The sequence below is a fragment of the Osmerus mordax genome, chromosome 13, assembly GCF_038355195.1.
Source record: "Osmerus mordax isolate fOsmMor3 chromosome 13, fOsmMor3.pri, whole genome shotgun sequence".
Taxonomy (NCBI): domain Eukaryota; kingdom Metazoa; phylum Chordata; class Actinopteri; order Osmeriformes; family Osmeridae; genus Osmerus; species Osmerus mordax.
Window position 1 is genome coordinate 11,330,045 of NC_090062.1, and position 27,214 is coordinate 11,357,258.

Consider the following 27,214-nt stretch of genomic DNA (forward strand, 5'->3'; position numbering starts at 1 on the left):
ATTATTTGCTCGGTATAGAAAGAGGCCTTCATGTGTGCCCTCAATTTGTTTCACTGTGATGACGTCACACTTCCCTCTTCTTATCCACCTTCAGTTTAAAACATCAAAAGCAATATTATGTACATTGTTTAATTGTTCCATGTACCAACTTAAGCTTTAACGCTTTTAGTCTTGTTTGCCATTTCAGCTTTTTCTACTTTTTGAAGGTCTTACAGCACCAATTGCATATTCACCTCTAATTCACTTCCTAGTTCATCCCCTGTTCTTCATCAAAGCAACCAGATCCACATGGGATCAAAAACTGTGGATGATGTGACTGATGAAGAGAGAGAGAGCAGTAGAGACGTTAGTTATGTAAAGACCAGCTGGCCAGCCATCAGGCAGTGAGGCCTGCAGCAGGACACTGAAGGTGAACACTAATGCGGCCATAGAAAGTCCCTCCAAGCCTAAAGTACCTCTCTACTCATTTAATTTAGTTGTGGGGATTTTCAGTCCATCACCAACCATTCATACAGGAATGCAAACACTGGATGTCCTGATAACATTTAAGGACCTCAGTTTACTCAGGCTCTGAGTTTTAACTGTATAATATTTTTTTTCATACTGAATTAAATTGACTTGAATACATCTCTGATAAGTAGAACAGCAGAATCCAACATTTCAGCAAGAGCTCAACCTGATCTGGTTAACATCTCTCTGTCACCACCTGATTTCATTGAGAGAGAATCACCCAAAGCTTGCAGCCGTAGACACAGGGCACAATGAAATTTCTGCAGTCTTAAGCTGGATTAAATTGCAGCTCTCATCTGTCGTGACGACAGAAAATTGTTACTGGTATGGAGGACCCTCACAGGAAGTCTACTCTGGTCTGTTCCAGTCTGGCCTTGCCACTCTCCATCCATTAAATTTAAATGAGAATGAAACAAATAGTAGACCAGGCAGTGAAAAACAGAGAGAAAGAAAGAGAAAGAGAACATGAAATCAGTACATTGCACTCAACAAGGGCATTACCACAACTACATATGAAACAGGTGAAGCAACCACTTAACCCTAGATACTCACAGCATTCACAGTAATGTACATTAGTACAGTAGGTGGCCAAAGACTAGCATAATCTCCGTCAGGATTACAGATTGTACTCAGCGTTTGTGTGCACTACCGGGATACAGGAAGTGTACAACCCTATAAGGAAGCTGACTTGCGTCTGTGTGTGTCACTATTATGAGGATCAAAATGGCATCAAAGTCCCAGACAGACAAGAAGAACTGCACAGGGCAGTTAATACTTGTAAGAGTTGAAGATAATCCTTTTCTGAGAGAGTCGCACTGCAAACACGGGACACATACAACAACCCTACAGTAGCTTGATTTGGTGTCACATCGATTCACAGTTTTGATGAAATATTTTGTCATTTTTACACACCAAATATAAAACAGATACTGTATGATGATGATACATCAGTTGGGGATCTTGTTGAAGTGTCTAAAACATTTGTGTTCTCCTTTTCAGGTTCAGCATGTGGCCTTGTGCAGACATACACCAGAGGAGGTAGAACTGTTTCAACACAGTTGTTAAGGCCATACATAACATCAGAACTCGACAGCATAACGTCATTGTTCAAAGTCACAAACACTTACCCCCTAACTGGAATACTCCAATTATTACCGCTGAGTTGACTGCCAAAGATTATGCCAATCTAGCCAACAGGAAGTCCACCAGCATACAACGGTGACAGTGCTAACACTCTCCCTGCATCTGCAACCATGGACGACCCGTATCAGAACAATGTCAACCAGCAGGGGACTGACATCGGCGGAGAGAACCAGTACCCCACATACGGCGAGGGGGGAGGGCAGGAGGGCAGCGGCTACCCCTACCAGACAGACTACCCTCCACAGGAGGAGGACGCTGCCAGCGACGCCACCGAGGGCCACGATGAGGACGAGCAGATGTACGAAGGGGAGTACCAGGGCATCCCCCACCCGGATGAGATCAAGGAGGCCCGGCGGGCAGCGAGGGCCGAGGCCAGGAAGAAGGCCCGCATGGCAGCTGAGGGCGACGATGAGGAGGACCTCCCGGAGCAGTATGAAAATATCATGGAGGACTGTGGGCACGGCCGGTTCCAGTGGACCCTGTTCGCCGTGCTGGGCATGGCGCTGATGGCTGATGGCGTGGATGGCTTTGTGGTGGGCTTTGTCCTGCCCAGTGCAGAGAAGGACATGTGCATAACAAACGCCAACAAGGGCATGCTGGGTAAGATGAGAAGTGGGGCCAATGCAAATTTAAAGACTTACTCAGGAATGAAGCCATTCTGACCGGTATTAAGTACAGTGTATATACATTAAGTTGTGTGGCTCTTTAAGGAGTGATTCACAGAAAGATTCAACAGAAAAAAAATCCCAATTGATAAGCTGGTAGATAGAAAATATTTACAAAAAATAAACAGATATCCTTTAGTTGGTTTCCTTAACTGAAAATTCTGTGATGCATGAAAATTGTAAAACGAGAACCCCCAGAGCTCCATCTCACCTTAAAGTTCATGTGAAGATGATATGGCAGCTTTTTAACATTCATCCCATCTCCCTCATTTCCCTAACTGCCTTCCAGGGGTGATCATTGACACTGATTGATGGCGAACCTGCAGGTGAACTCCCAGAGACGTTGCTAAAGCTCTGATATTAACCTAGTACAACTGTTCAAAGACGGGGTGCTTTGCATCATGGGCCGTGTAGCTGTCAGTTAGCCAGTAGGGGGTCCTTCTGCCTCATCAGACCCTGAGGACGCCTCGGGCCAGTCTAAAATTGAATTTACTTTATCTGCTGGCATAAATGGGATGGGCTGTGCAGTGGGTGGCCTGAAGTTGATAATGTTCTGCCACGCACTTTTGTATGGTTTCCTTTTCTGCTGTTGATGTGTCAGTCCCCCTCTTCATAGGCAACTAGCCCTTAAAAGTATGGAGAGCTCAAAAGAGGATGAGTTGAATGTCTTAAAATCAAAAATGACCCATGTGCACAAAATCAATTGACCCCCCATTTAAATGATAACCATTATGCAGCATGAACCCAGAATTAGAGGTGACACTCCAGCTGTGACACACACAGAGCCTCAGCTGGGGTGCCGTTGGCCCCTGGACGTAGCGTCAGCTGCTACTGTGCTTTACAAGGACAGGGAGTTGAGGGTTGGGGGTTGGGAGTTGGGAGTAATCCTGCAGAAAGGTGCACAGTATCTCCACACGTGCCCCATAAGCTGCTTACACCCTCCGTAATTAGGCGTGTGTAGTAAAAACACAATCTAGGCTGAGAGGGCTGTAGAGACCACAGAAGAGCTGAGCTATCACTGATGGTCGTAAAACTGATGAGCTCTGATAACATGCAGTATATGGGCCATCTCGTATAAATTATCATTAGATTATAAGAGGCATCACGGCCCATCCTTTCAATTGACTAGAATATTCCATTGTTAAAGTCAAATTATGTCACTTTGCCTTTGTTCAGCTACTTTCAGTCTCTCTCTATTTCTCTCATCCTTCTCTTATGGGAAACAACTGTGGGATTTCTTCCTCAAGCAAACATGACCCTTTGTCCCTTCCGTTTAATGAACAATTGGACAAACTGAGCCCCCTTGTGGAAAATATTGCACCTACTAGCTGCTTGGTTTGTCTTGAACATCAGTACCAATACAGACCTAGTTAACTATCAGGGTTCACCCAAAGTTGCACAAGACCCAGAATTGTACAGTGAATTATACTTAAAAAAACAAAAATGTGTCTTTGTTCTTTTACGAGGGCTTTGATTTGAACCAAAAGGGGTTTAATGTTCACACTATAACAAAACAAAAAAAAATAAACTCCCCTCATGTGTTTGTGTTTGTCTGGCAGGTTTGCTTGTGTACGTAGGGATGATGGTGGGGGCCTTTGTGTGGGGCGGCCTGTCGGACAAGATGGGACGCAGAAAGTGTCTGATCTACGTGCTGACTATAGATGTGGTCTTCTCCTTCCTGTCCTGCTTTGCACAGGGCTACGGTTCCTTCCTCTTCTTCAGGTTCTGGTCTGGCTTCGGGTGAGTCACACTTCAAGTGAAGTTTCAGAAAACATGTTTTTTTCCAAATGTCATCCTAAAAATCAATTTGCATTCACAAGAGCAAGACACACAATAGAATAGATACTGCTTGGTCTTGAAAGGGGCAATATTCCCCTGTGCTCCAATAACACCAGGACAGTGCTAAACACTTACCAAGGTCACCAATGCAACGGGATGGAAAGAAAAAAAGGAGGTGGAAAACTAGTGACAGACAAAAAGAAAACCTAGGTCTTCGGGAACTGTAGAGGAAATTTCCTGTCACCGGCTGAAAGGAAGTCACACATGTTCTCACGTACTGTGGGTCAGCCATGTTACATTCTCACCTCGTTAACAAACTCAGGCCAAAACCCACTTCTTTTTCAGGATTATTACAGGCTTGAGCTGTTCAGTGCATGCTTGTGGCCAAGACCACTTAAGTCTTAACACCAGCCAAGCCCTGAAACTTCAATTCCCGGTTCCTGAATTAGAACATTCAGCCTTTGTGTGTTTAGAACATTGATGAGTCCCACGTCAGTAATAAAAGCACATCTGCAGACAAGCTGTTCTCATTTGAGTTGCACCGAACCTCCCAGAACCGCAAGGTCAAAGAGAAATCACACCCTGTTTCTTTGTGCGTGCACATGTTCTATTCACATTAGACAATGTTGAATAGGTTTTCAGAATTCCAGAGTTCAGATGTTGTTTTTCTCCTGCAGGATTGGAGGCTCCATCCCCATCGTGTACACCTACTACTCTGAGTTCCTGCAGATGGACAAGCGTGGGGAGCACCTGAGCTGGCTCTGCATGTTCTGGATGCTGGGGGGGCTGTATGCCTCCTTCACTGCCTGGGGCATCATCCCCCACTATGGTAGGAGTCCCTAAAATAGGGGGATGAGGAGGAGAAGGATGAGGGGGATGATTACCATTGTGAAGATGATGACAGTGATTGTGAAAATGCTAAGGACAATTTCAAGGGTGACCAACTCTAAACCAGCTGGTAAACATTTTTTGTGTGTTTTCCTTCAACAATCCTTCAAAACAACAATCCACATGAACCAAGACTAGATTTGAATTCCATTTCCTTGTTGATGAAGCTGACATTATGATGGGGTTACCGGTAGTGTGGACCAGAGGGCTTAGAGGAAATGAAGACCCTGTGTTGTGTTGTGCTGCACTTCAGGCTGGGGCTTCAGCATGGGGAGCGAGTTCCAGGTCCACACCTGGCGGGTGTTTATCCTGGTGTGCATATTCCCTGCCCTGGCGGCGCTCGTCGGGCTCATTTTCATGCCAGAGAGCCCTCGCTTCCTCCTTGAGGTGAGTGCACTGGAGACCATGGCCTTGATGAAGCTGCTAGTGTGCTTAAAAGGCATAATGAAATGTCTGAGCATGTGTTTGTTAGTGTAGTGTATGTTTTCTGCTTTGTGTGTGTGTGTATATATACAGTGTATATAATTCTTAAGGCATTAGGTGCCTACTGTTGAAAACTGATGAGTCATCATCAGTCACTGGGCCTGTTCCTTCTCTAAATAACACCAGAATCACACAGGCATGCTATCTGACAAGGGCTTGTAAACCTGGGACATAAACAGTCCACAAAACCAATACATGATCCTGTATATCACAGCCCAGCGTGGCTGGATGCAGTACTGCGATGCTGACAGCTTGCACCTGTGTTTCTGGCAGAGCGCCAGACACGACGAGGCCTGGATGATCCTCAGGCAGGTCCACGACACCAACTGGAAGGCCAAGGGAGAGCCTGAGAGGGTGTTCACAGTGAGTCAAAACTCACACTGTACACAACAACAGCTTGTAAAATAGATTACATTGAACATGATAAACTTGTGTCTGAAATTGGTTTTTCTTATTTCCCTCAGACCTGTAGTTGAATCTCAGCCTAATGTTTGCCGACATGTTTACAGGTAGCCAGTATTAAGACTCCTCAGACCCAGGAGGACGAGTTCATAGAGATCCAAAGTGACACCGGCACTGCCTTCCAGCGCTGGACTGTCCGGCACACGACCATGCTCAAACAGGTGGGCCAATCACAGCACGCTAGGAAGTAAAATGGAGATGTGTTGGGTATCATTGTATGCCATGGATGTGTGATCCTTCATGACTATACATTTGCAGTCAGGATGAATGCGTCATGTTTTTTGGTTTCCAATCGCAGGTCATGCAGAATGTGACGTCACTCGCAGCACCCGAACTGAGACTGCAGGGACTGTTCTTGGCCATTGTCTGGTTCACCCTGGCCTTCAGGTGAGGATTACCACAGATGTGGCACAGAAGATACACTGGATGTCTGAATGAATGATTAAATGCATGAATGAACCCTCACTAACACAGTAGATCAATCAGCCCCCTCCTATATGACCTGAGAATGGTAATCTGCTGTGAGAATAACGGTGGTTCTGCATTTGTCTCAGCTACCATGGCCTGTCTGTGTGGTTCCCTGACATGATCAAGTACATGCAGTACGAAGAATATGAGTCCAAGGTCAAGCTCTTCCACAGAGAACGAGTGGAACGATTCCACTTCAACTTCTCACTGGTAAACCAGATCCACAAAGAAGGAGAATACATCCATGACAGGTAAGTCAGGGATACATAAAAAAAAATTCAACATATTTCTTAAGACATTTCTAGAATAACATTTCAGCTCATTCACTTACGGTAAACTGCTGTGATGTTTCATTTTAGGTTCATGAACATAGAAATCAAGTCTGTGAAATTTGAGGATTCCCTATTTGAGAATTGCATCTTTGAAGACATCAAGTCAACTAATACTTTTTTTGAGAACTGCACCATAAAAAACACCATGTTCTACAACACAGGTACTGGATTCTGTGTAGAAGGATTCTGTAAATCTCCAATATTTATGAGTCCCCACCTGAGATCATATTTTTGGGGGTTGATTGTTGTCTTTTTTTCCTGTGCAATGTGCAGATCTTTGGCAAGAGAAGTTTAAAGACTGTCGACTGGAGAACACAACATTCCTTCATCCAAAGAAGGGCTGCCATCTGAACTTTCAGGAGGAGAACGATATTGTCGTCTACATGGTCAGCTTCCTGGGCAGCCTGGCAGTGTTGCCTGGCAACATCATATCTGCCCTCTTCATGGACAAGATAGGAAGGATAAAAATTATAGGTGAGCAAGGAAGAAAATTGGAGGAGTTTTGAGACAAAAGGTCTGTCAGAACTGGAAAGGTGCTCAAGAATTCCGGGTGATTATGTTGTTAGGATATGGTTTTGTCTCAACCTCTTCAGTGTATCATTACCCCTCTTTTTAAATATCTGTCACTCTCTTTGTCACTTTCTCTCTCTTTCTTCCCTCTCTTCACAGGGTTCTCTATGCTAGCGTCCTCTGGATGCTCCTTCCTCCTATTGTTAAGCTTCAGCCCGGGGGCAGTTATATGTTGGCAGTGCCTCTTCTATGGAACCAGCGTGGCAGCTTGGAATGGCCTGGAGGTCATCTCAGTTGAGCTCTACCCCTCGGCTAAAAGGTAACTCTCAACACGACCAATCTCCTGTTGTAGAATCATAATGAGCATAAAACTCTTCCTCGTAACTGTGAAAGATTTGGTGTAGAGTTTTCATAAACTTATGAAAGGATCATTGTCAGACCATAATTTTCTGTCCGTCTGTTTGTTTGCAGAGGCACAGCATTCGGTGTCCTAAATGCTCTATGCAAATTTGCCGCCATCATGGGCAGTTTCATCTTTGCCTCCTTCATTGGCATCACCAAGATCATCCCCATCTTCCTGGCTTTCGCCGCCCTGGTCTGCGGCGGCCTCCTGGCTCTCAAGCTACCCGAGACTCGGGAGAAAATCCTCTCTTGAAAAGCCAAAACTTCCAAAGCCTACTGAGCCAAAACAAGCGCTTTGTAAATATAGTTTAACTGTGATCCAGTTGGGAGAAAGACGTGAACCTCGTAAAAGAGGATGAGTATTGCATGGGATTTCTGTTTGGTACACCTTCCCACCCCATACCCCCAAAAAGTCCTTTCACCTGTGGGTTCATATATTTTTTGTTCAGCCTAAAACCTTGTCCAACAACATGGAGAACATTTTCTCCATTTATTGGGTATGTCCTATGCATGTGGAAGTAAATTTAAGAAATATAAGGTGAAATGTTCTTTATCATACTTGAAGAGTATTACAGACAGTTTTACCATGTTGTGCTTTGATTAAAACGGCATTGTTTTCTGAAGACTGTTTGGAGAATCTGGAAATGACAAAGGTTTCAATGTTTTACAACTTTATAGCATTCTGAACCAATTTTCAAGTTATCTGTTTTTCCATTGAATCAATGTTTGTTTGGTAGTTTAATTACAGTAAGACGTTTCTGTGCTATGTTCTGTCATTTAGTTAGGTGTTTGAATTTCCACATGAATTCAATTTTTCTAGACACCAATTGTCTGTACTCAGCTTGTCATGTCACTGAAAATCAATTTCTGCTCATCAGTATCAGCTCAACACTTTTTATGTTCCTATTTAATACATTTTGAACATTGATAGCGCAAATAAAATGTAAATCATAGGATTGAATACATCTGTTGATGAATCAATATCTGTTGTCTTGTTTTTGATTCTATGCCATAGAATCAGTTCTGTAACTGTAGAGCTGTGTATTAGATGTTGATTTGTTTAATCAGTCTTTTCTGTCAAACCTTGCCATGATAAGGAATTGTATTGTTTTTTCTAAACTAATTTCAAACTGTGATTTTAGACATTTTGATATCATGCTCTATTTTTGAAGCTTCTTTAACTGAAATGCTGCATTTACAACAACACGTATCAAGATTTCTAAGGAACACATGACTTGATTGAGCTGTGTGAGTGGTTAAAATCCCCCAGAAAGGTTTAATTTACTATATATTTTAGTTTTACTACCAAAGTTGTAATTGTTGTTGTACATAGACCCATGTATATTAGTTAACATGCTGCAACATCCTCTTGTGTGTATAATATTGTACATGTCAAAGGCACACTTCTCACAGTAATATTTATTTCTTTATTTCTATAGCTAACAGTTGGCACCCAATGTGGACCTTTTATGTGTCTGTATTCTTGGGAGTTAGCCTTACCCCTGACATAACCCTGACAAGCAGGACATAACCTCTAAGGACCACTCATCTGTAAACACAATCTGATTTAAAGGAAACACAAATGAAGGGTCAGCGTTTTGATTTTAGTGGACCTAGAGTTATGGAGTCTGAAGGCTTGTTTGTTATCTTCATTTCACAAATGAAATTGTGAGACAAGAATGGACCTTTACTTTTTTGTTTTGTTCTGTGATGGTTAAAAAATAAAGAAAATGTGGTTTCATGATGACTGTGATTTATTTTATTTTATGTTATTGTAGAAAACACACTGAAACATTCACACTCGTTTTTGTTGAAGTAACCCTGATCGATCTCCTCTTGAACTCGACATCTAAATGATCTCACAGCATATAGTTTACACAAATTCAGCATGGGCAATATCTTTTGACATAAGATACTGTATCAGTATATCGTTTTCTCATATTAAGAGCAGTGAAAATTAGTTTGACTGTCTTCAATGTGCTCTGTTCCCATGAGTTGGGAAGATGAATTTGAGGGGGCACTTGTAAAAACATGGCAGCACACAAGTGTGAGCGAGTGACACCAGTAGGAGGATTGTGTTGACTCTAGCAAGGGTGTGAAAGAGACCCCGCTAATCCGTTTACCAGTAGTACTTGCCTGGGAGCACGTGTGAAATAGTAGAATGAAGTGAGAATGGGATGCTACTCTTTCTCATGAACTCCATGCCTTAGAGTAGAAAGTGGCACTACATCATATTTAGATAGTTAGGACAGTTAAAATTTACATTTTAAAGGACTTTTTGAAATGCAATATACCATGTTTTTTTATCAACTTTTTCTTTAATTATAACGTGGTCGTCAACAACAATGAATTCTAGGAGTGATTTTTGGGGAAGCACGTTCTTGATTCATTTAACTATTACATAATTTAAACAGTAACTTCCTTAACAATGTAGCCTTCAAGTAAAACATGTCACCAAAAATACCATAAAGAATGATCAGGATCTGAATCAGAATGGGTTTTATTCGCAATAAAAGTTCATACAGACAAGGTATTTACTGTGTCAGGAAGGTGCAGACATGATGTCAGACTTTCAACAATCAGACACAATTTACAGCATGCCTGTATTTTACCCTGCTCTCTACCATGTCCTCCAGTCTATCATCAAGCAGCTTGTTATGTTTCACACCAAGGGTGGAGAATGTTTCACTCCCCACACCTCGCGGTTCTCACAGGAATCTACTGGGCAAGCATTTCAGCTCCAGACAATACCAAGGTAACAGCCCCTCACAACAGCAGGTGACTATTTGAAAACAGCAGTTATAAATTTGAAACAAACAAACAAAAAATTGTACATTTTGTGAACACGTCATGACAGTCAGGTGTGATTGTGGCCAAATTAATCAGATTTCTCATAGATGCCAATTATAGATGAGGGGAGGATGGGGGTTTGAGTAGGAGATGGAGACAAGGAGATGGGTGCCAGACCCAGACCCTCCCGGGTTGTGGTTGGCTGAAGGTGCCAAACTCCCGCACAGTCTCTCACAGTTCATGTGGCATGCAGGGTGGGCGCCAGTTTACTCAGGGTCATCTCTGTACCACAGGGTCACACGGAGGTTCCACACTCAAACCTAAATACTTGTGTTTGCATGGTGTATTGTTCTTGTTTTGAGGACTACACAATCTGTAAATGCTCTTAAAAAAACGAACTCTATCCCAAACAATGTTTTTAAAATAAAAGGACTATATAGTAAGAGTGTCTCTAATACCCTTGAAGTCTAAAAGTCATTCTAATTTACAATACAAGCCACGGAATTCAAAGATTCATTTTCATTCAGGTTTGTTGTTGTAAAAGCAAACCACTACTTAAGTGATCTATATTTTAAATAATTTCATGTGTAAAATATATCATGAGATATTACACAACAAAGAAAATCAGCTTTGCGTTTTTGTTGTTTGGGCTATATGTACACAGTTTAATAAGAACTGATGCAATTGAAAAAGTGAATCACTTTTTCCCTGTTGTTTTTCTGATCCGGCACTTGGGTGAGGTGAAGGGGTCACAACACAACATGGTGGTCAGAGGTCTATTCCTACATGAGAGTGGGAGACAGAAAGTAGGAGGTAGAGAGAAAGAGAGAGAGGGAGGGAGGTGACATTGTTTTCAGAACCTCTCTTCTTCTCCTGTCTCACAGCCCATGTGTGAAGTCACACCTCTGACTGGTGGCTTTAAACCCACTGTGCCCAAGCCACTGTGTTCCCCCCAGTGGCAAATCATAATGGCATCTAGCACCTCAAGTGTAATTGGGTAATAGAGGTTATTATACTTCATTAAGCATCATTAGGACTCCCTGTACTTAGGCCTTGAAATACTGCTGCAACCTCGCCAGGGCTCCTTGACAGGTTGCCTGGTAACAGGGTCATAATTTGTGGCTTTTATTTTACATTTTGGACAAAAACCTCCATATTTTTGGTACGTATTCAGATGATATGTGCCTGTTTGATTAATTAAAAAAATACAAAAACTGCTTGAAACATGAGACAAGACCACATTCTTGGGCATCTGACTATGTCTCTCTGAGCAACAGTGGATCAAAGCCGGTCACAAATTCCCCCAAAATGTGCAAAGTAGATTAAGACAGCAGCAAAAATGAAGTAAAGAAGCAAAACTGTTTATTGTTTTGAGCAGGGGTCAGAACTCACACTTCCACTGCTGCGAGAGAGGCAAAGAGAGAGAGAGAGGAGGGGAGCCAGTCAGCACAGTGGGGCAGCTTTTGACAGGGAGAGACAGTGATGGCTTGGGAGAGGCTGCAGAGGTGTCACTTCACACGTCCGAGTCCCAGCCTAGCTCGGACATATAAACCAGAGAGGACTGAGCTGCACAGCACTCACCAGAGCCTCACAGACCACGTCTCCACTCTCCCTGACAACATGGACACCTCCTCTGTGCCTCTACTCAACTACAGCCTCCAGCAGTACCAGTGGAGCTGCCCCAGCTCTGACTCTGACATCTACAGCATCTCATCCCCAGAGACCGCATCCCCTGTGCCCTCCATGGACTACAGCCTTTCCCCTGGCTACTACCAGCCCTCTCACCCCTCGACCGCCCCTAGGGCCAGGACTGTAGTCTCAGAGAAGCCCCAGTCCTCATCATGCTCTCCCACAGGACCTGGGAGGAAGACGGCTAGATCCAAGACCCGTGTGAGGAGCAAGCAGAGGGAGAGCGCCAGTGAGAAGGAGAAGCTGAGAATGAGGGATCTGACCAAAGCCCTCCACCATCTCAGGAGCTACCTGCCCGCCTCAGTGGTCCCAGCAGGACAGACCCTGACCAAGATTGAGACCCTGCGGCTCACCATCCGCTACATCTCCTTCCTATCCGACCAACTGGGCCTCAGTGAGGATGTGGGGGACAGCTCTGCATGTGAGACCACCCCAGAGATCCTGGGATACTTCCAGTGCAACTCCATGGTGGGGAAATGGACCCAGGGACAGAGCCAGAAGCAATGTCATGCTCAGTGTTCCACACAGAGCCAGCCTGGGTCACTGGAGCATTCTGGGGAGTGTAGTTCTGGAGCGGACCAGGATCAATTTAGTGGACAGTACACAGGGATTATGCAAGGGGATCTCTTCAACTCAAGTATAGAGTCTTTTCTGCAGTCTCCACAGACAACACAGACCACACCACCTTCATGCCAGGTATGTATGTGTGTGGATAATTGTGAAATACTTTCATTCAACTTGACAACTGACTGATTGTTAACGAATAACACACTAATTGTCACTTTCATGACATGTCTTCTATGCATACTAATTAATTCATCTTCTCCCTTTCCACAGATGTATGGTAAACACTTCTGCAGTCAACTGGTCCCTGATGAGTTCTGGGGTTGAAATTCTACAGGCTCATTACCAGTGGATCTAATGAAGTACAACCTTCATGGGATAAAGGAAAACAGGTCCTAGTAATACTGTAATCATAGTACTGTACCAAAATACTGCCTCATTTTGACTGAAGTAATTTATTTCTCTAATATAATGTTATTTATTCAGTTATATGAAATGTTCCATGTAAATACTGTAATATATATTAATCTTTTTATACTCATATTTATAATTAAAGGAATATTTAAAAAACACTTTACCTTGTACTGTATGGATGGAGTTTATTATTGCGTTAAGTATGAAATTGTGTTTTATTTTGCATAATAAGGCAGCTCATGTGGACTGCCTAAGTCAAGTCAGCAAAACATGAGTCTGGTTCCCTCTACTGGTCATGCAATCCCTGACATGCCGCCGTCACCATTTGCAATGAGGGTGCCAAGTAGTCAACAATTTTACAGGAAATACTTCTATCATCAGTTTCAAGTTTCAAGTTTCAAGTGTTATTGTCAGGTGCACAGAACAACAAGGTCAGACTGGGCACTGAAATTCTTGGGACAAGACAACGCAAGGAACCTGGCATAACATAACATATAAGTACTAAGAACGTAGATTACATCTATGATAAGCTCAAATAAAATAGAATAAAAATTAAATAATAGTAGTAAACATCCTAATATACAAAGAAAGTGTGCAATATACAATAATACACATTATACACTAATACACATAATGACCTACACTAACCTTATAGACCTATACTAACCTACAACAAGACCTATATTAGCATAAAACAAGACCTATACTAACCTAAGACAAGTGGGGTACATTTAGTGCAATAGTGCAATATTGAGCTGAAAGTGACAGTGTGTAAAGTGACTAGAGAGAAATGTATCAATGTAACAATGTGAAGTGACCAGTGAGAAATGTATCAATGTCCATATCAATGTCCATTCAGAAGCCTGGTGACCCTTGGATAGTTATCTATGATGAAATATCCAGGTTTGCTCAAAGTAAAAGGCAACATGTGTTTTAACTGAAACAGCTATTTGAACTGAAAGCAAACAGACTACATATAGCTTATAATGACAGGGAGAGGGTGAGAGTTGATAAGAAGAAGCTGTGTCAGCATGAGAGTATATGTTACCTGTTACACGTGCCCTAGTATGAAGATAAAGATGGTCAATGATTAAAACAGAACTCTACCGACCCTTGAACACAATGGTAGAATGTTCCATGATACAAACTCAACCAACGCAACATCAGCATGTGGACAGGTCAAGCATCAACTGCTGTGGGACTCTCTCCCCCTCTCAGATCAGAAGGTGCCATCAGATGAAGATCAAGCTGACCTTGAGCATCTTTGTTAATGAACCCACGTAAATAAAGGATAGGTCATTGGCGCCGCTGTGTCTAGACCAAGACAACTTCTCTCAGCATTTTCTCCACCCCCACCTCCCACTAATAGCTCTCTGATAACAGTGGAATGAAGTTTAGCATGCAAAGAGAAACTTACATCTGCATATCAAGAGAATATGGCAGAGTCAAGGTGTTCTCTTTGCCACATAGCTGTAGTACTTTTGAAGTGTTAATAGCCAGATCAATACACAACCTAATTAATTCCCTGAGCCCTTTCATTATGGTAAAACTACTCTTTGAGGGAAGGACATGTTGATTTGTGTAATGATCACATACAAGTAAACAAAGAGATGGCTAATTTGGTTAGATAAGTGAGGATAAAGAAGCTTAGGTCCTCTCAGAACTTGTGATCAGAAGAAAGAATGTTTAAGACTTGAGCTGGTGAAAGCGTATCAGATGGCTGAGCGGTGAGGGAGTCGGGCTAGTAATCAGAAGGTTGCCAGTTCGATTCCCAGCCGTGCCAAATGACGTTGTGTCCTTGGGCAAGGCACTTCACCCTACTTGCCTCAGGAGAATGTCCCTGTACTTACTGTAAGTCGCTCTGCATAAGAGCGTCTGCTAAATGACTAAATGTAAATGTATCGGAAATAATAGTAAGAAGTGGGAAGCAATTCAAACAAAACAATGCTATTAATGCTGCTACACTCAACCATCTCAGGTTTTTACTAACATGCTCATGTTCTCTTTTTGCTCCAATTTAGTTTTAAGTAGCATCAAATCACACACCACCTGACTCAGTAACACGTGTACTATACACTGTGTATATAATGTATACATACGTATGAGTGTGTTGTATACATACACTTTGTAGGGCTGTAAGTTTATTTTTAATAGTTTTTTGTTGTTGTTTTTTTTGGGCGGGGGCAGAGAAAAAGTTTTTTGTTGTATTTTCAATATATGTGACAAAAAAGTTAAACTTGAAATAAAAACTGTTTAGACTCAATAACCACACATCTTTGAAGTGGTTACAGATCCAATATGCTTGCCAGTCCTTTTTCCATAAACTGTAAATAGTTTAATCTATCCCCACATTCTGTTTTGGAACTTATGGTCAAAATCAGTCTATGGTTTGGCTTAACATTATTGAGACAAAAAAAAACAAAAAAAAAAAAACAGATAGTTTGTAATACTTACAAAAAGACCAACAATAAATGCACCAGAATGTGACCAGAAAGCATCCTCATGTATATGAGTTGTATCGTTAAAAGCCATGCTCCATAAAAAGGGGGGTTATTTGTGGGAATTGTTTCTCCCTCTCCAGATGACACCTGTCAAGGCTGACATCGTGTCACCTCACACACCACAGCCCGAGAGAAAGGGAGGGAGAAAGAGAGAGACCAAATTAATCTATTATGATTTTTTCTTATCCGCAGTGTCCCTTAACATTTTTCAGAATAATGATATTCTACTGTCACATTAAATCGGTCATGATCCATGAATGAGATTTTAAAACATGTTAAGGTGTTCACATGAGGCCAGCCATGTGTGACTGCTTCACACAGTTGAGCTCTGATCAAGACCAGGAGTCAAATATGACACGGTAGACTGCGGGAATGTTCTCCAGGTACAGGTTCCACCATCCTGCTGGCCCCCTCCTCTGACAGCACAGTGGGGGCTCTCATCCTGAGGAGCAATGAGAACTATAACATAAAATAATATGTTCAAAAGTAAATGTTGTTGTCAGTCAGTTTCATTCATGCTGTCACAAACAAAGAGCTTTGTATTCTACTAGTTCTTTTCTCTGTAATTGCAACTAAATTATTTCAAATAGTTTAAAATCTAATTCATTTTGTTTTTAAATGAAAACAATGAAAAAATGTCTGCTCTTATCAAACTACATGCAGCTCATCAGAACATGATTGACATGGCCTTCTTGCATTCTTACTTCCAGTAGTGTGAGATGAACATTATCATGACTGATCGTCAAATTTGTCCTTTGCCAGATTAAGGACTGGGACAGGACTGGTATCATTACCCTGTGGATTAGTTCAACATATCTATCTAGTCTGCACTCAGATTCCCAAGACAGCAGTCATGATCCGGGCTCCTGTCCAAACAGAGAAGAGGTGTGAACCTCTCACACATTACAGCTGGCACACTTATCTGTTTCGGGGGGGGGGAGGGGGAGGGGGGGAGGAGACGGAGCAGGAAATCTGGAGGATCTACTGATGAGAGCTGGATGCTAAATCTCACTTAAATCAAAGGTGATAAATGTCCAGTGATTTGAAATGAGCTCTTTTGTTTCCTGACACAGAAAAAATTAATATAATACACTGAGCTAATGAAAGTAATTCAAGCTTATCCAACTTGATATGCAGGCTTACAAGCTTAACCCACATAATAACACACACTTCGTGTAACCTGTAGGGGGGATATCTGGGGCCAGATTTTATTGACCACGGTATATGTCATTGAAAACAATGTATAGCTATGCAGCACCTAGTTATATAATAAGGGTTGAGAAGCTTGTCTCTTGTTTGACAGTCGGGTAGAAGCCACCGGCCTTTAGGGCTTTAGTGCGAATCAATCTAATTTATTTTCCAAGCTGAAGCCGCCAGTCACACCTTGTCCATGAGCTGTGCTCTTTCCCATGGTCCCCCCTCCCTGGGTGTCATCTCTGCCTCAAGATCTTCCCAAGCCCAGAAGTGGCTGCCGGAGGTGCAACTTCGCACCTCGCATCTCATATATGGGGCAGGCTCCCCAGTCCTCCTCACTACCTTCAGTCTGCCTTTACAGAGACACAAACAGAACAGCTTCATTTCACTTCTCCAGAAAGCCTCCAGCTCCTACAACAGCCATGGACATGTCCACCTCCTGCTCTCCAATGCAGCTCCAGGATGCCAGTTCTCTCTTTTTCAACTGTCAGGACCTGCTGAAGCAGGCCTACGATCCCAGCTCAGATCCGGGATACTTCAGCTGCTGCAGCAGCCTGTCGCCCACCTCCTCCGTGGACTCCTTCTGCTTCTCTCCCACCTCCCTCCCCTATGGAGCCAACAGACAGGAGCCGCTGGACTGCTTCATCTACAGTAGCCCAGTCTCTGAGGTCAAGGAGAAGCCCCAAACCTCGCCCCTCCAGGAAGCTTGCACCAGGAAGCCCCGCTCCAGGTACCCAGGAAAGAAACGCCAGACGGCTAGTGAGAGAGAGAAGCTGAGAATGAGGGATCTGACCAAAGCCCTCCACCATCTCAGGAGCTACCTGCCCGCCTCAGTGGTCCCAGCAGGACAGACCCTGACCAAGATTGAGACCCTGCGGCTCACCATCCGCTACATCTCCTTCCTATCGGCCCAGCTGGGCCTCAGTGAGGATGGCCTCTGTCAGGGGAACATTGGAGCTGGGACCCAGACCCAGAACCTGACCCAGACCCAGAACCTGAGCCAGAACCTGAGCCAGACCCAGAACCTGAGCCAGACCCAGACCCAGAACCTGAGCCTGGGCCAAATTCCTTCTGCCTCTGGTTACATCGCACAGGAACCCTGCTATGATGCTATGGAAGCAGTGGATGAGAGCTTCTCCAACCAGCAGAGCTCCACTGCTCCTCACTTCTCCACTCTTCCACAATCTTATCAGGTATGTTCAGAAACATCCAATCTCCTGTCAAAATAATTGTAGACATTCTTTGTTGTTGCCTTAAATATAGGATATTTATGTACATTGTCATTAGCTTATATATCACTTCTATGTAAGATTATGTCAGACAGCTCACCATCCATGTTCTCTGTCTTTTCTCAGATTCCCAGAAATGTGTACTATTCACAAACCACAGCTCAGGACCACTGGGCACCACTGCAACAGCAGCAGCAGTTCATCTTCTCTGGACACTGCTAAATATCAACATGAGACTCTCAAACAGCACCAAGCCTCACAGAGGAAAGACACAATGAACTTTTATGCAGAATTTTGTACAGAATTAACTTATTAATGCTTTTGTATTGTAATTATAATTTTAACTTATTGGATTCACTTCATGAAGGGAGAATAAAACAATCCTTATTTAAAAATAATTGCTTGAGTATTGACAAGTGTTATTGGAACTGAAGCTGTTTGAAACAATACAGTAATCACATTTTACAAAGTTTAGCTTGCGCACTGACAAAGCCTGTTGAAGTAACTGACTCTGTCAGTCTTTACTCCTACCCTAGGCACAGTTGAGATGGATACCGGGACATAACATAAATATCCAGTCTGCCATGATGACTCTAAAGTGCTTAACAGAACCATCACATCAAGGCTAAAGACCCTGAGGAAAGACCCCCACTGGGTTAGCTGTCAGCTGGGCTGGTCAGAGGGCTAATCGTCACTTAGGGTCTTTTTATGTCTGTGCTCAGTAAACATTGTCTTTGCTTAAAGCACAGCAGGACACCCATACTGATACACATTTGTCCCCACACACAAGTCCCCAATACAGCAACATGTAATCATGTCAAGATGCCGTTTGCTGTCATACTATCTTTATCATGCCAAACTCATTCTTTTGCAACATTCTGGCAGTTTAAGCCTCTTTTAAAAACACTAGCTTGACGTAATAGAATGTCAGTCATTGTGAGAGGGCCTGCATTGAGGGAAAGCCTACATTCTGAGAGACGTAAACTTCAGCGGTTGTTTCTTGAGGAAGTATCGTTAACTGAGTGTCAGGCTGGGAGTGGAGATCCACAGAAAAGGTGATGTAACAGCTGTCAGACGAGAACGCCATGCCCTACTCAAGCACACGATGACTTCAATTATTTTAGAGTAAAACCTGAGTGCAAGGGTCCAAACCCATGACAGTAGACTGACGATGTGTGTTCTGGTCTTTAATCCTGGCATGTGAACCAATATACATTTGTGAGTTTCATTTAATTTCTCTTTAGGTTGTTTTATTGTCCGATGTTTCAGCTGCTCTCAGAGCCCTAATTCTCAGATAGAGAGGTATATAACACAAGTGACAAGTAACACACACTATGGTGAATAACACCCACATCCACTTCCATTCCACAGGAAGCAATTAAGTGGTATAGTATGTGGTATGCCACATCATTGCTTCCTGTGTCATTGTAGTGGACAATAGAATGCAACCTTTTTAGTCAAGGTTGCAAATAACTGGAATCTGTGGAAAACATAAATAAAATGTTGGTGCCATCTGTCTCAAAGCAGTGGAACATAATGAAAAAGGATTCCCAAAAAAACTAATGAATGGACTTTGCGGGGAAACTGAGAAATAATGCAATTCTAATTTCAATTTTGAAACTCAGGAGTTGATGCTATACAATATGAAAAAGCAACAAAAAAGTCCAAACATGTATGTGGCCATCCTACCTAGAGATAGGTGTGTATGTTCAAATATTCAGACTAAACATGATGATATTTTGTGTAACGGTGTATGACTATGAATTGTAGTCTATCTACTTTAACAATATATGCTGGAAGATGATAGATGCATACATAAACTGGCAAATTAATTAGTCAAGTACGTTTTCTTGTCCACATACAGTCTCTTACCTTGTTCAGTCTTATCATGTTTGCCATGTCACTGTTGCATCCCCTTAACCTTTCGCCTTGTTCTATATTGATTATGCTATCAGTCATTAGCTTGACAAAACCAACCATGTGTGAAAGTCCTTTATGTGTAAGAAAGAAGCTGTAAGCTTCATTACCAGTCCACAAATAGGCACAGAAGAACACTTGAACATAATAGCCGGAGTAGCCGAACACAATCTGTAAGTAAAACCATATTTAGTTCTCTCTCAACCAATTCTGAGCAATGACAAGATCAGGTTGTACATACAGTAGGAGCAATACTGACTACTCATGTGTTCAAATTACTATCCCTTTTCTCTGTATTTAGTGTGAATGTTAATCTAAGGTTAGTCTTAAAACTGAAACCGGAACAGACACCTCATTCACCATTGTGGAAAGTTGGATTAACAGGTACACAACTCTATCAGCAGAACTACCAATGTATAATCAAAATCCCTTGTCCCTGTCTTATTTTGAAATCATCCGTGTGCCATTAAAACGAATAACATCTGCATTCACTTTTACTTCTCTCATCAAGACATGCATCGGGTTCAGTCATTCTCCACCATCCTCCTGTTCTTCTCTCTATCTGTTGTCCATGGTGGGAAAGTGTTGGTTTTCCCAGTGGATGGCAGTCACTGGCTGAATATGAAAGTTATCATCGAAGAGCTCCATTCAAGGGGCCACACCGTTTCAGTTGTGCGGCCATCCGACAGCTGGTATATCAAGGAAACCTCTCCTTTTTACACATCAATTACCCTCGATATAGCAGGGGGATTTGACGAGGACTTTATCAGCACATTTGTCTCTCAGTTGCTGGAGATCCAGAGAGGAGGGAGATCCGCCTGGGCTCGTTTCAAGCTGGAAATGGAAACAATGGAGAAGTTCCAGGGGATGCTTGAGAAAACGTCAAACATGGTCTCACACATGTTGGAGAACCAAGGGCTGATGCAGTCTCTGAGAGATGCTAAGTACGATCTTTTTCTGACTGACCCAATGATGGGAGGTGGAGTTTTCCTGGCTCACTCCTTGGGTTTACCGCTGGTGTTCAACGTGAGATGGACTATTATTGGGGTGGGGCACTGGAATATAGCTCCCTCTCCCCTCTCATATATCCCCATGACGGGCACAGAGTTGTCAGATAACATGAGCTTCCTCCAGAGGGTTCTTAATGTACTGGCTTATGGCATGTATGAATTACAGACTGCTGTGTACGTAAAACCTATTTTTTCTGATTTAGCACAGCGCTTCTTTGGTCCTGACGTAGACTACTTCTCACTGTTTCAAGCTGCTGACCTGTGGCTCATGAGAGTTGACTTTGTGTTTGAGTTCCCTTGTCCCACCATGCCTAATGTTATCTACATGGGAGGGTTCCAGTGTAAACCTGCTAAGCCCCTTCCTCAAGATCTGGAGGAGTTTGTTCAGAGTTCTAGAGAGCATGGAGTCATTGTCATGTCTCTGGGGACTTTAGTTGGAGAGCTCCCTCAAGATTTAGCTGATGAAGTAGCAGCCGCTTTTTCTCAGCTGCCCCAGAAGGTGATCTGGAGGTACAAGGGCCGCAGGCCAGCTACCCTGGGCAACAACACCTTAATAGTGGACTGGATGCCACAGAATGACCTACTAGGGCACCCCCATATAAAAGTCTTTGTGGCTCATGGAGGAACCAATGGAGTTCAAGAGGCTCTGTACCACGGGGTTCCAATATTGGGACTCCCACTGATTTTTGATCAGCATGACAATCTGATGAGAATCGAAGCAAGAGGAGCGGGAAAGATTGTTGACATTTACACCATGGACAGAGAGATCTTCCTCCAAGGCCTTCAGGAAGTGCTACAAGAGCCTTCCTACAGGCTGAATATGCAGAGACTCTCCAGGCTCCACAGGGACCAGCCAATGAAACCCCTGGATAGCGCCCTCTTCTGGATTGAGTTTGTCATGAGACACAAAGGTGCTTCTCACCTTCGTACAGAGTCCTATAAAATGCCCTGGTACGTGTACCACTCAATAGATGTAATGGTGTTCTTACTCACTATTGGAATCATAATTACGTTGATTTTTTCTGCAGTATTGAGGTCTTGCTTCAGGATGTGTTTAAAGAGAAAAATAAAACATGAGTAACTGCGAAAGGTGTGTGTTTTTGATTCATGCAATTGTCATACCTACACAACAAAAATATTTTCATATGATTATCTGAATATTCTGTCAAACAATATGTAGATTTTGCATTATTTGATTTGAATTTTATTTTCAGTATTATATTTTGTATTTTATTTTAAGGGGAAATATTCAAAGCAATATTTTCACATTTGCTATTCTGGTTGTCTCATGATGTCTCACCAACTTATTTCAGTGAAGAACTGTACCATTAGATAAAGAATGTGAGCGCTGTGTCTTTAAAAGAGGGACACGGTCTTTGTATGAGTACTTTGAACTACACACTGACAAGGCATGAGTCCTATTCATTTCACAACACAAACTCACCTCGCAGTTGACTAGAGCTTCAAATAAATAGAAGTGGGCTCATGAGTAAGTAATGTCATGTACATTTATTATCTAGACTAAATTATATTACACTGATTGTTACTGGTCAAGAACATGTTGTGAATTCAGATGTTGATCGATCTAGTTGATCATACTTTCAAAGAAATCCAAGATTTAGCTATTGTCACATTGTTTTAAGATTTCAAAATTATTAGGTTGGCTCCTAGTGTCTTGCTATTTTCTAAAAGGAATAATAAATGAACAAATCACTGAAACAATTGCAGTACACTCAACCAACCAGACACTGCAGTATCTCTATTATCATTTGTAGATAGTTGAAGGATGTCATTCCACCTACGATGTGCAATCGGCTGTGTCGTCGTGATCAGCCTCATGGTCTCCTGGTCTGCCTGCCATGGTGGAAAGGTTCTGGTAGTTCCTCTGGAGGGGAGTCACTGGGTCAACATGGACATCTTCATCAAGGCCCTGCACTCTCAGGGCCATGAGGTCACAGTGGTACGGACCTCCAGAAGCTGGTACATCAAAGAGGAATCTCTACACTACAACTCGATTACTGTACAAGTTGAGGATGGAGTTGACGAAGATTTTATTAAGCCCATCCTTGATAAAATAATCGCTATAGAGAGAGGTCAAAGTTCCATGTTGAATTTCTTAAGCATGCAGTTGGAGGTCTTTAGTTTTATGTCTAGGGTCCCTGCTATGGTGTGTGACATGGTGACCAACATGTTTAACGACGAGGATTTGATGGCCACTCTGAAAGAGACACAGTATGACCTTGTCCTAACTGACCCTGGGTGGGGAGGAGGTATCCTGCTGGCTCGCTATCTCCAGCTACCTCTGGTCTACAATGTTCGCTGGGTAACCAGTGGAGAGGGTCATTTAGCCATTTCACCTTCCCCCTTATCTTACATTCCGATAACAGGCAGTGGGAACTCTGACAAAATGACCTTTACTGAAAGAGTAAAAAATTTGCTTTTTTATGTGCTATCGCAAACTCAACACAAATTCTTAATTCAGCCATATTACCAAGCTGTTTGTGATAAGTATTTAGACAGTGCCGATTACAACGAGCTACTCCGAGGAGCTGACCTGTGGCTCATGAGAGTTGACTTTGTGTTTGAGTTCCCTCGTCCCACCATGCCTAATGTTATCTACATGGGAGGGTTCCAGTGTAAACCTGCCAAGCCCCTTCCTCAAGATCTGGAGGAGTTTGTTCAGAGTTCTGGAGAACATGGAGTCATTATCATGTCTTTGGGGACTTTTGTGGGAGAGCTCCCTCAAGATTTAGCTGATGAAGTAGCAGCTGCATTTTCTCAGATGCCCCAGAAGGTGATCTGGAGGTACAAGGGCCGCAGGCCAGCTACCCTGGGAAACAACACCTTAATAGTGGACTGGATGCCACAGAATGACCTACTAGGGCACCCAAAGATAAAAGCCTTTGTGGCTCATGGAGGAACCAATGGAGTTCAAGAGGCTCTGTACCACGGAGTTCCTGTTGTGGGTCTACCTTTGTTTTTTGACCAATATGACAACCTGCTTCGTCTAAAGGAGAGAGGAGCAGCAAAGATGTTATCCATGGCCACTGTGGACAAAGACAATAACTTCCTACGGGCCCTACAGGAAGTGCTGCATGAGCCTTCCTACAGGCTGAATATGCAGAAACTCTCCAGGCTCCACAGGGACCAGCCAATGAAACCCCTGGATAGCGCCCTCTTCTGGATTGAGTTTGTAATGAGACACAAAGGTGCTTCTCACCTTCGTACAGAGTCCTATAAAATGCCCTGGTACATATACCACTCAATAGATGTAATGGCGTTCTTACTCACTATTGGAATCATAAGTATGTTGATTTTTTCTGCAGTATTGAGGTCTTGCTTCAGGATGTGCTTTAAAGCAAAAAGTTAAATATGAGTAATTGTAAAAGGGCTTTTGTGTTGCTGTAAAAAAAAATCTGCAGTATTATTTGTAACGGCAGATTTCATATTTTCTTGAAAGTATTCAAGAAGTCAGGTGGCTGAGCGGTGAGGGAATCGGGCTAGTAATCCGAAGGTTGCCAGTTCGATTCCCGGTCATGCAAACTGACGTTGTGTCCTTGGGCAAGGCACTTCACCCTACTTGCCTTGGGGGAATGTCCCTGTACTTACAGTAAGTCGCTCTGGATAAGAGCGTCTGCTAAATGACTAAATGTAAATGTAAGTCAATTGTGCAGTAAATTGCAAGTATTATGTCGATGGAGATTATTAAGTCAATTGTTAACATGTTGACACCATTGTATATAATTCAGCACTTTTTAATAAAATAAATAATTTCTTTATTACAAAAAGGCATTACACAAACAAATTATGTTATGGCCATCAAATTCGTTATTCTGTATAATTTGTGCCAGCTAAAACCTAAATGCTCACTCTCAAAAACAGAAAATAAAATGTTTAAGGTTCCTTCTCTTGCCTCCTGAACATCCGTCAGATAATCATAATGTAAGCGGCCCGCTCGTCTGGGCTGAGTCTTGGCAGGTGTCTTGAAAAATCTGAGTAGGCGTCTCAATTAGAGGAGGGTGCCAGTCAGAAAAGGCTTGCTGCTGAGCCAGGCGAAAAAAGTAAGCCAGTTTAAGAGGCAGATGGATATGAAACTATACAGAACCTCTTCTGCAACATGATTCATCGACATGACACCTGGATTTAGATCTGGTACAAATCCACAAATATTTTACAGAAATAATTAGAAATGCATTAAAAAGAGGCTTCAATGGTAAAAGTAAAATACATCAAAGCGTAATAAAATTTCTCTCTAGGCAGCCCTGTGACTCTTTAACATTTTAAAACAATACAATATATAAAAAGAAACAAAGAAACAGAAAGAATTCAGAGTACGAAAAACATAACATCTATTTACAAGGAGTACTATGTAATTCCTATAGCTCATTTAAAAAGTGTCCACACACCAATAAGACCAGAGACAAGACATGTTCTTGTGTTGATAGCTGGAGCCAAGGCCAGGGCAGGTCTGATGAAGGCTACGTTCGACCGAAACGTCACCATATTTTCTATTTTGAATACATTGTAGCCATTTTTGGCACTGAGATAGTGGGAAGTGTCTGAGATACCGTTGTGAGAACCAGAGGCAGGAAGGTGTGTGGGAGGTGTCTCTCCTTTCACTACGTCCGGGTCCGTAAAGAGCTCACCGTGAGCATCCTGAGCTCCGCTACATTGCTCTCCTGCTGCTCTGCTTCCTGGTGGCAGCTTTCTCTGACCACATGCACTACCAGTCCCACACAGATGAATATGAGCAGAAATATACCTATAACCTGGGATGCGTAGGGCAGGGGGGAAACAGAGCATTAGACAGTGACCGTCGGTATGAGACTGAAAAGTTTGTCTAGTTCACTGCAACACAAGTCAGCTCATTGTTAAACTCATTGTGCGTACAACACACACAAAAAACAATGACATGACCTTTTCTCAAAGAGGGCATTGCAACAGGCACTGTAGTGTGTTTAATCTGCTTCAGTAAGACAAAAGAGGCATCCTTACAGCCCCCGCTCTCATCCCCTAGCTTCCTCCTGCTCTCACAACAATGGGGGAAAACACATGACTCAACACAAGACCATGCTGTCGATCTGTAACTTACCTGAGACACGACAAAAAGCTGCTGTGAGCGCAGCATGAGTTCTTGCGGTGGGACGTCTCCCTCGCTAGTCGGCTCGCACCATTTCTGCGGCGCCGCTTTGTCAACGAGGACAAATCTCCCCTTCCAGTCTGTCATTGCACATGCAAAGTACTGGCCGTCTAGGAACAACAAGATCAGCCACACGATCGCAGGAACAAAGCTGGATAAGGACACTGATTTCCTGCACCAAGTATCACACCTGCACCCCTGGATGATCAGCATGAGAGTGAAGGCCATGACGGCAGGAATGATGAAGAACGCTGAGGAAAACACTCCGTTCCATGTAGGGTTACAAGGACACTCAAACTCGAGCTCCACCAACTTCTCCAGTCCCATGAGGATAAAGCCGAAAGCCACATTTGACGCCAGAGGGCTGTTGCTAAGTTCATTTTTCAGTCTGGTAAGCCATTGTTGTCTACTTTCCATACTAGTTAAAACAAAAAAGGAGAGAAGAGTTAAAAAGCCCTATGGAGGGAGCACCGTTGTGAACACATTGGCAACAGACAAGTGGTGCGTAATTAACTCATCCTGGGGTAAAGTTTTCCCCCCCGGGCAAAAGGCCACACTTCCTCTCTGATTGGTTTTGAAGAACGGAGGGTGTGTCATTTGCTCTGACCTTTCTACAACTGATTGGCTGGCGTGTACTTTCAGGTGGGGTTACATTTAAACGTATTCTTCCATGGACAAACTGGAGGGAGGGGAGTAAAGTGGAGGGAAGTCAACTTTGTCCTGCTATTGGGTGAGGTGACAAGTCATTTACAATTATCCTCCAATGCAAAAAATCCCACAGTGCAGTGGATGTTATGGGCATAGTAGCAGTTACTAAAATACTGTAAAAATCACCCGATGGTAACAGTATTGCCAGGCATTCAAAACATGGACAGGCCTGTGAGTTATCCTCACTCACAAAACTGATGCAGGTTTTTTTTCTAGCCTTGAAATGGGATTCTAAGCCTTTGACGTGATTCAACACCCAACATACAGAGAGCAAAAAAAGTTCCCCCTCCAAAAAAATCCATTCTAATAATAATTTATCACACCAACAACAAACTGTTTCCAAATGCAAACACAGTCCTAAATGAAGAGTAGATATCGACAGCTGTCTAAAGCATGTACTTCAATCCCTGCCAAAT

General features: G+C 42.9%; 4 protein-coding genes and 1 pseudogene across 4 annotated transcripts; all 5 read left to right on the top strand.

Annotated features, from left to right (window-relative positions):
- Positions 1 to 1,763: 1,763 nt before the first annotated feature.
- sv2ba (synaptic vesicle glycoprotein 2Ba) lies at positions 1,764 to 7,895 on the top strand. The gene is made up of 12 exons (XM_067249031.1): positions 1,764 to 2,253; positions 3,878 to 4,058; positions 4,775 to 4,926; positions 5,239 to 5,372; positions 5,742 to 5,831; positions 5,978 to 6,091; positions 6,229 to 6,317; positions 6,485 to 6,649; positions 6,758 to 6,891; positions 7,004 to 7,204; positions 7,400 to 7,559; positions 7,712 to 7,895. The coding sequence occupies exons 1-12, from the start codon at positions 1,764 to 1,766 to the stop codon at positions 7,893 to 7,895; spliced, it is 2,094 nt and encodes a 697-aa protein (XP_067105132.1).
- A 4,157-nt stretch (positions 7,896 to 12,052) lies between these two features.
- Positions 12,053 to 13,012, top strand: mespba (mesoderm posterior ba). The gene is made up of 2 exons (XM_067249445.1): positions 12,053 to 12,817; positions 12,959 to 13,012. Exons 1-2 carry the CDS (start codon positions 12,053 to 12,055, stop codon positions 13,010 to 13,012), a joined length of 819 nt encoding a protein of 272 aa, XP_067105546.1.
- Positions 13,013 to 17,216: 4,204 nt separating this feature from the next.
- mespaa (mesoderm posterior aa) lies at positions 17,217 to 18,245 on the top strand. Its single transcript, XM_067249446.1, has 2 exons — positions 17,217 to 17,987; positions 18,150 to 18,245. The coding sequence occupies exons 1-2, from the start codon at positions 17,217 to 17,219 to the stop codon at positions 18,243 to 18,245; spliced, it is 867 nt and encodes a 288-aa protein (XP_067105547.1).
- A 1,791-nt stretch (positions 18,246 to 20,036) lies between these two features.
- Positions 20,037 to 22,031, top strand: LOC136954992 (UDP-glucuronosyltransferase 2C1 pseudogene; annotated as a pseudogene).
- A 311-nt stretch (positions 22,032 to 22,342) lies between these two features.
- LOC136954991 (UDP-glucuronosyltransferase 2B13-like) lies at positions 22,343 to 24,420 on the top strand. The gene is made up of 2 exons (XM_067248539.1): positions 22,343 to 22,439; positions 22,726 to 24,420. Exon 2 carries the CDS (start codon positions 22,737 to 22,739, stop codon positions 24,318 to 24,320), a length of 1,584 nt encoding a protein of 527 aa, XP_067104640.1. The 5' UTR covers positions 22,343 to 22,439; positions 22,726 to 22,736; the 3' UTR covers positions 24,321 to 24,420.
- Positions 24,421 to 27,214: the final 2,794 nt, after the last annotated feature.

Bases quoted from the DNA above. Each gene is read 5' to 3' on its own strand.
- mespba (XM_067249445.1), top strand. From the start codon at position 12,053: ATGGACACCTCCTCTGTGCCTCTACTCAACTACAGCCTCCAGCAGTAC. The intron at 12,818-12,958 runs GTATGTATGTGT...CCCTTTCCACAG, and splicing joins CCACACCACCTTCATGCCAG to ATGTATGGTAAACACTTCTG.
- LOC136954991 (XM_067248539.1), top strand. From the start codon at position 22,737: ATGTCATTCCACCTACGATGTGCAATCGGCTGTGTCGTCGTGATCAGC.
- mespaa (XM_067249446.1), top strand. From the start codon at position 17,217: ATGGACATGTCCACCTCCTGCTCTCCAATGCAGCTCCAGGATGCCAGT. The intron at 17,988-18,149 runs GTATGTTCAGAA...GTCTTTTCTCAG, and splicing joins CTCTTCCACAATCTTATCAG to ATTCCCAGAAATGTGTACTA.
- sv2ba (XM_067249031.1), top strand. From the start codon at position 1,764: ATGGACGACCCGTATCAGAACAATGTCAACCAGCAGGGGACTGACATC. The intron at 6,650-6,757 runs GTAAGTCAGGGA...GTTTCATTTTAG, and splicing joins GGAGAATACATCCATGACAG to GTTCATGAACATAGAAATCA. The intron at 6,892-7,003 runs GTACTGGATTCT...TGCAATGTGCAG, and splicing joins CACCATGTTCTACAACACAG to ATCTTTGGCAAGAGAAGTTT.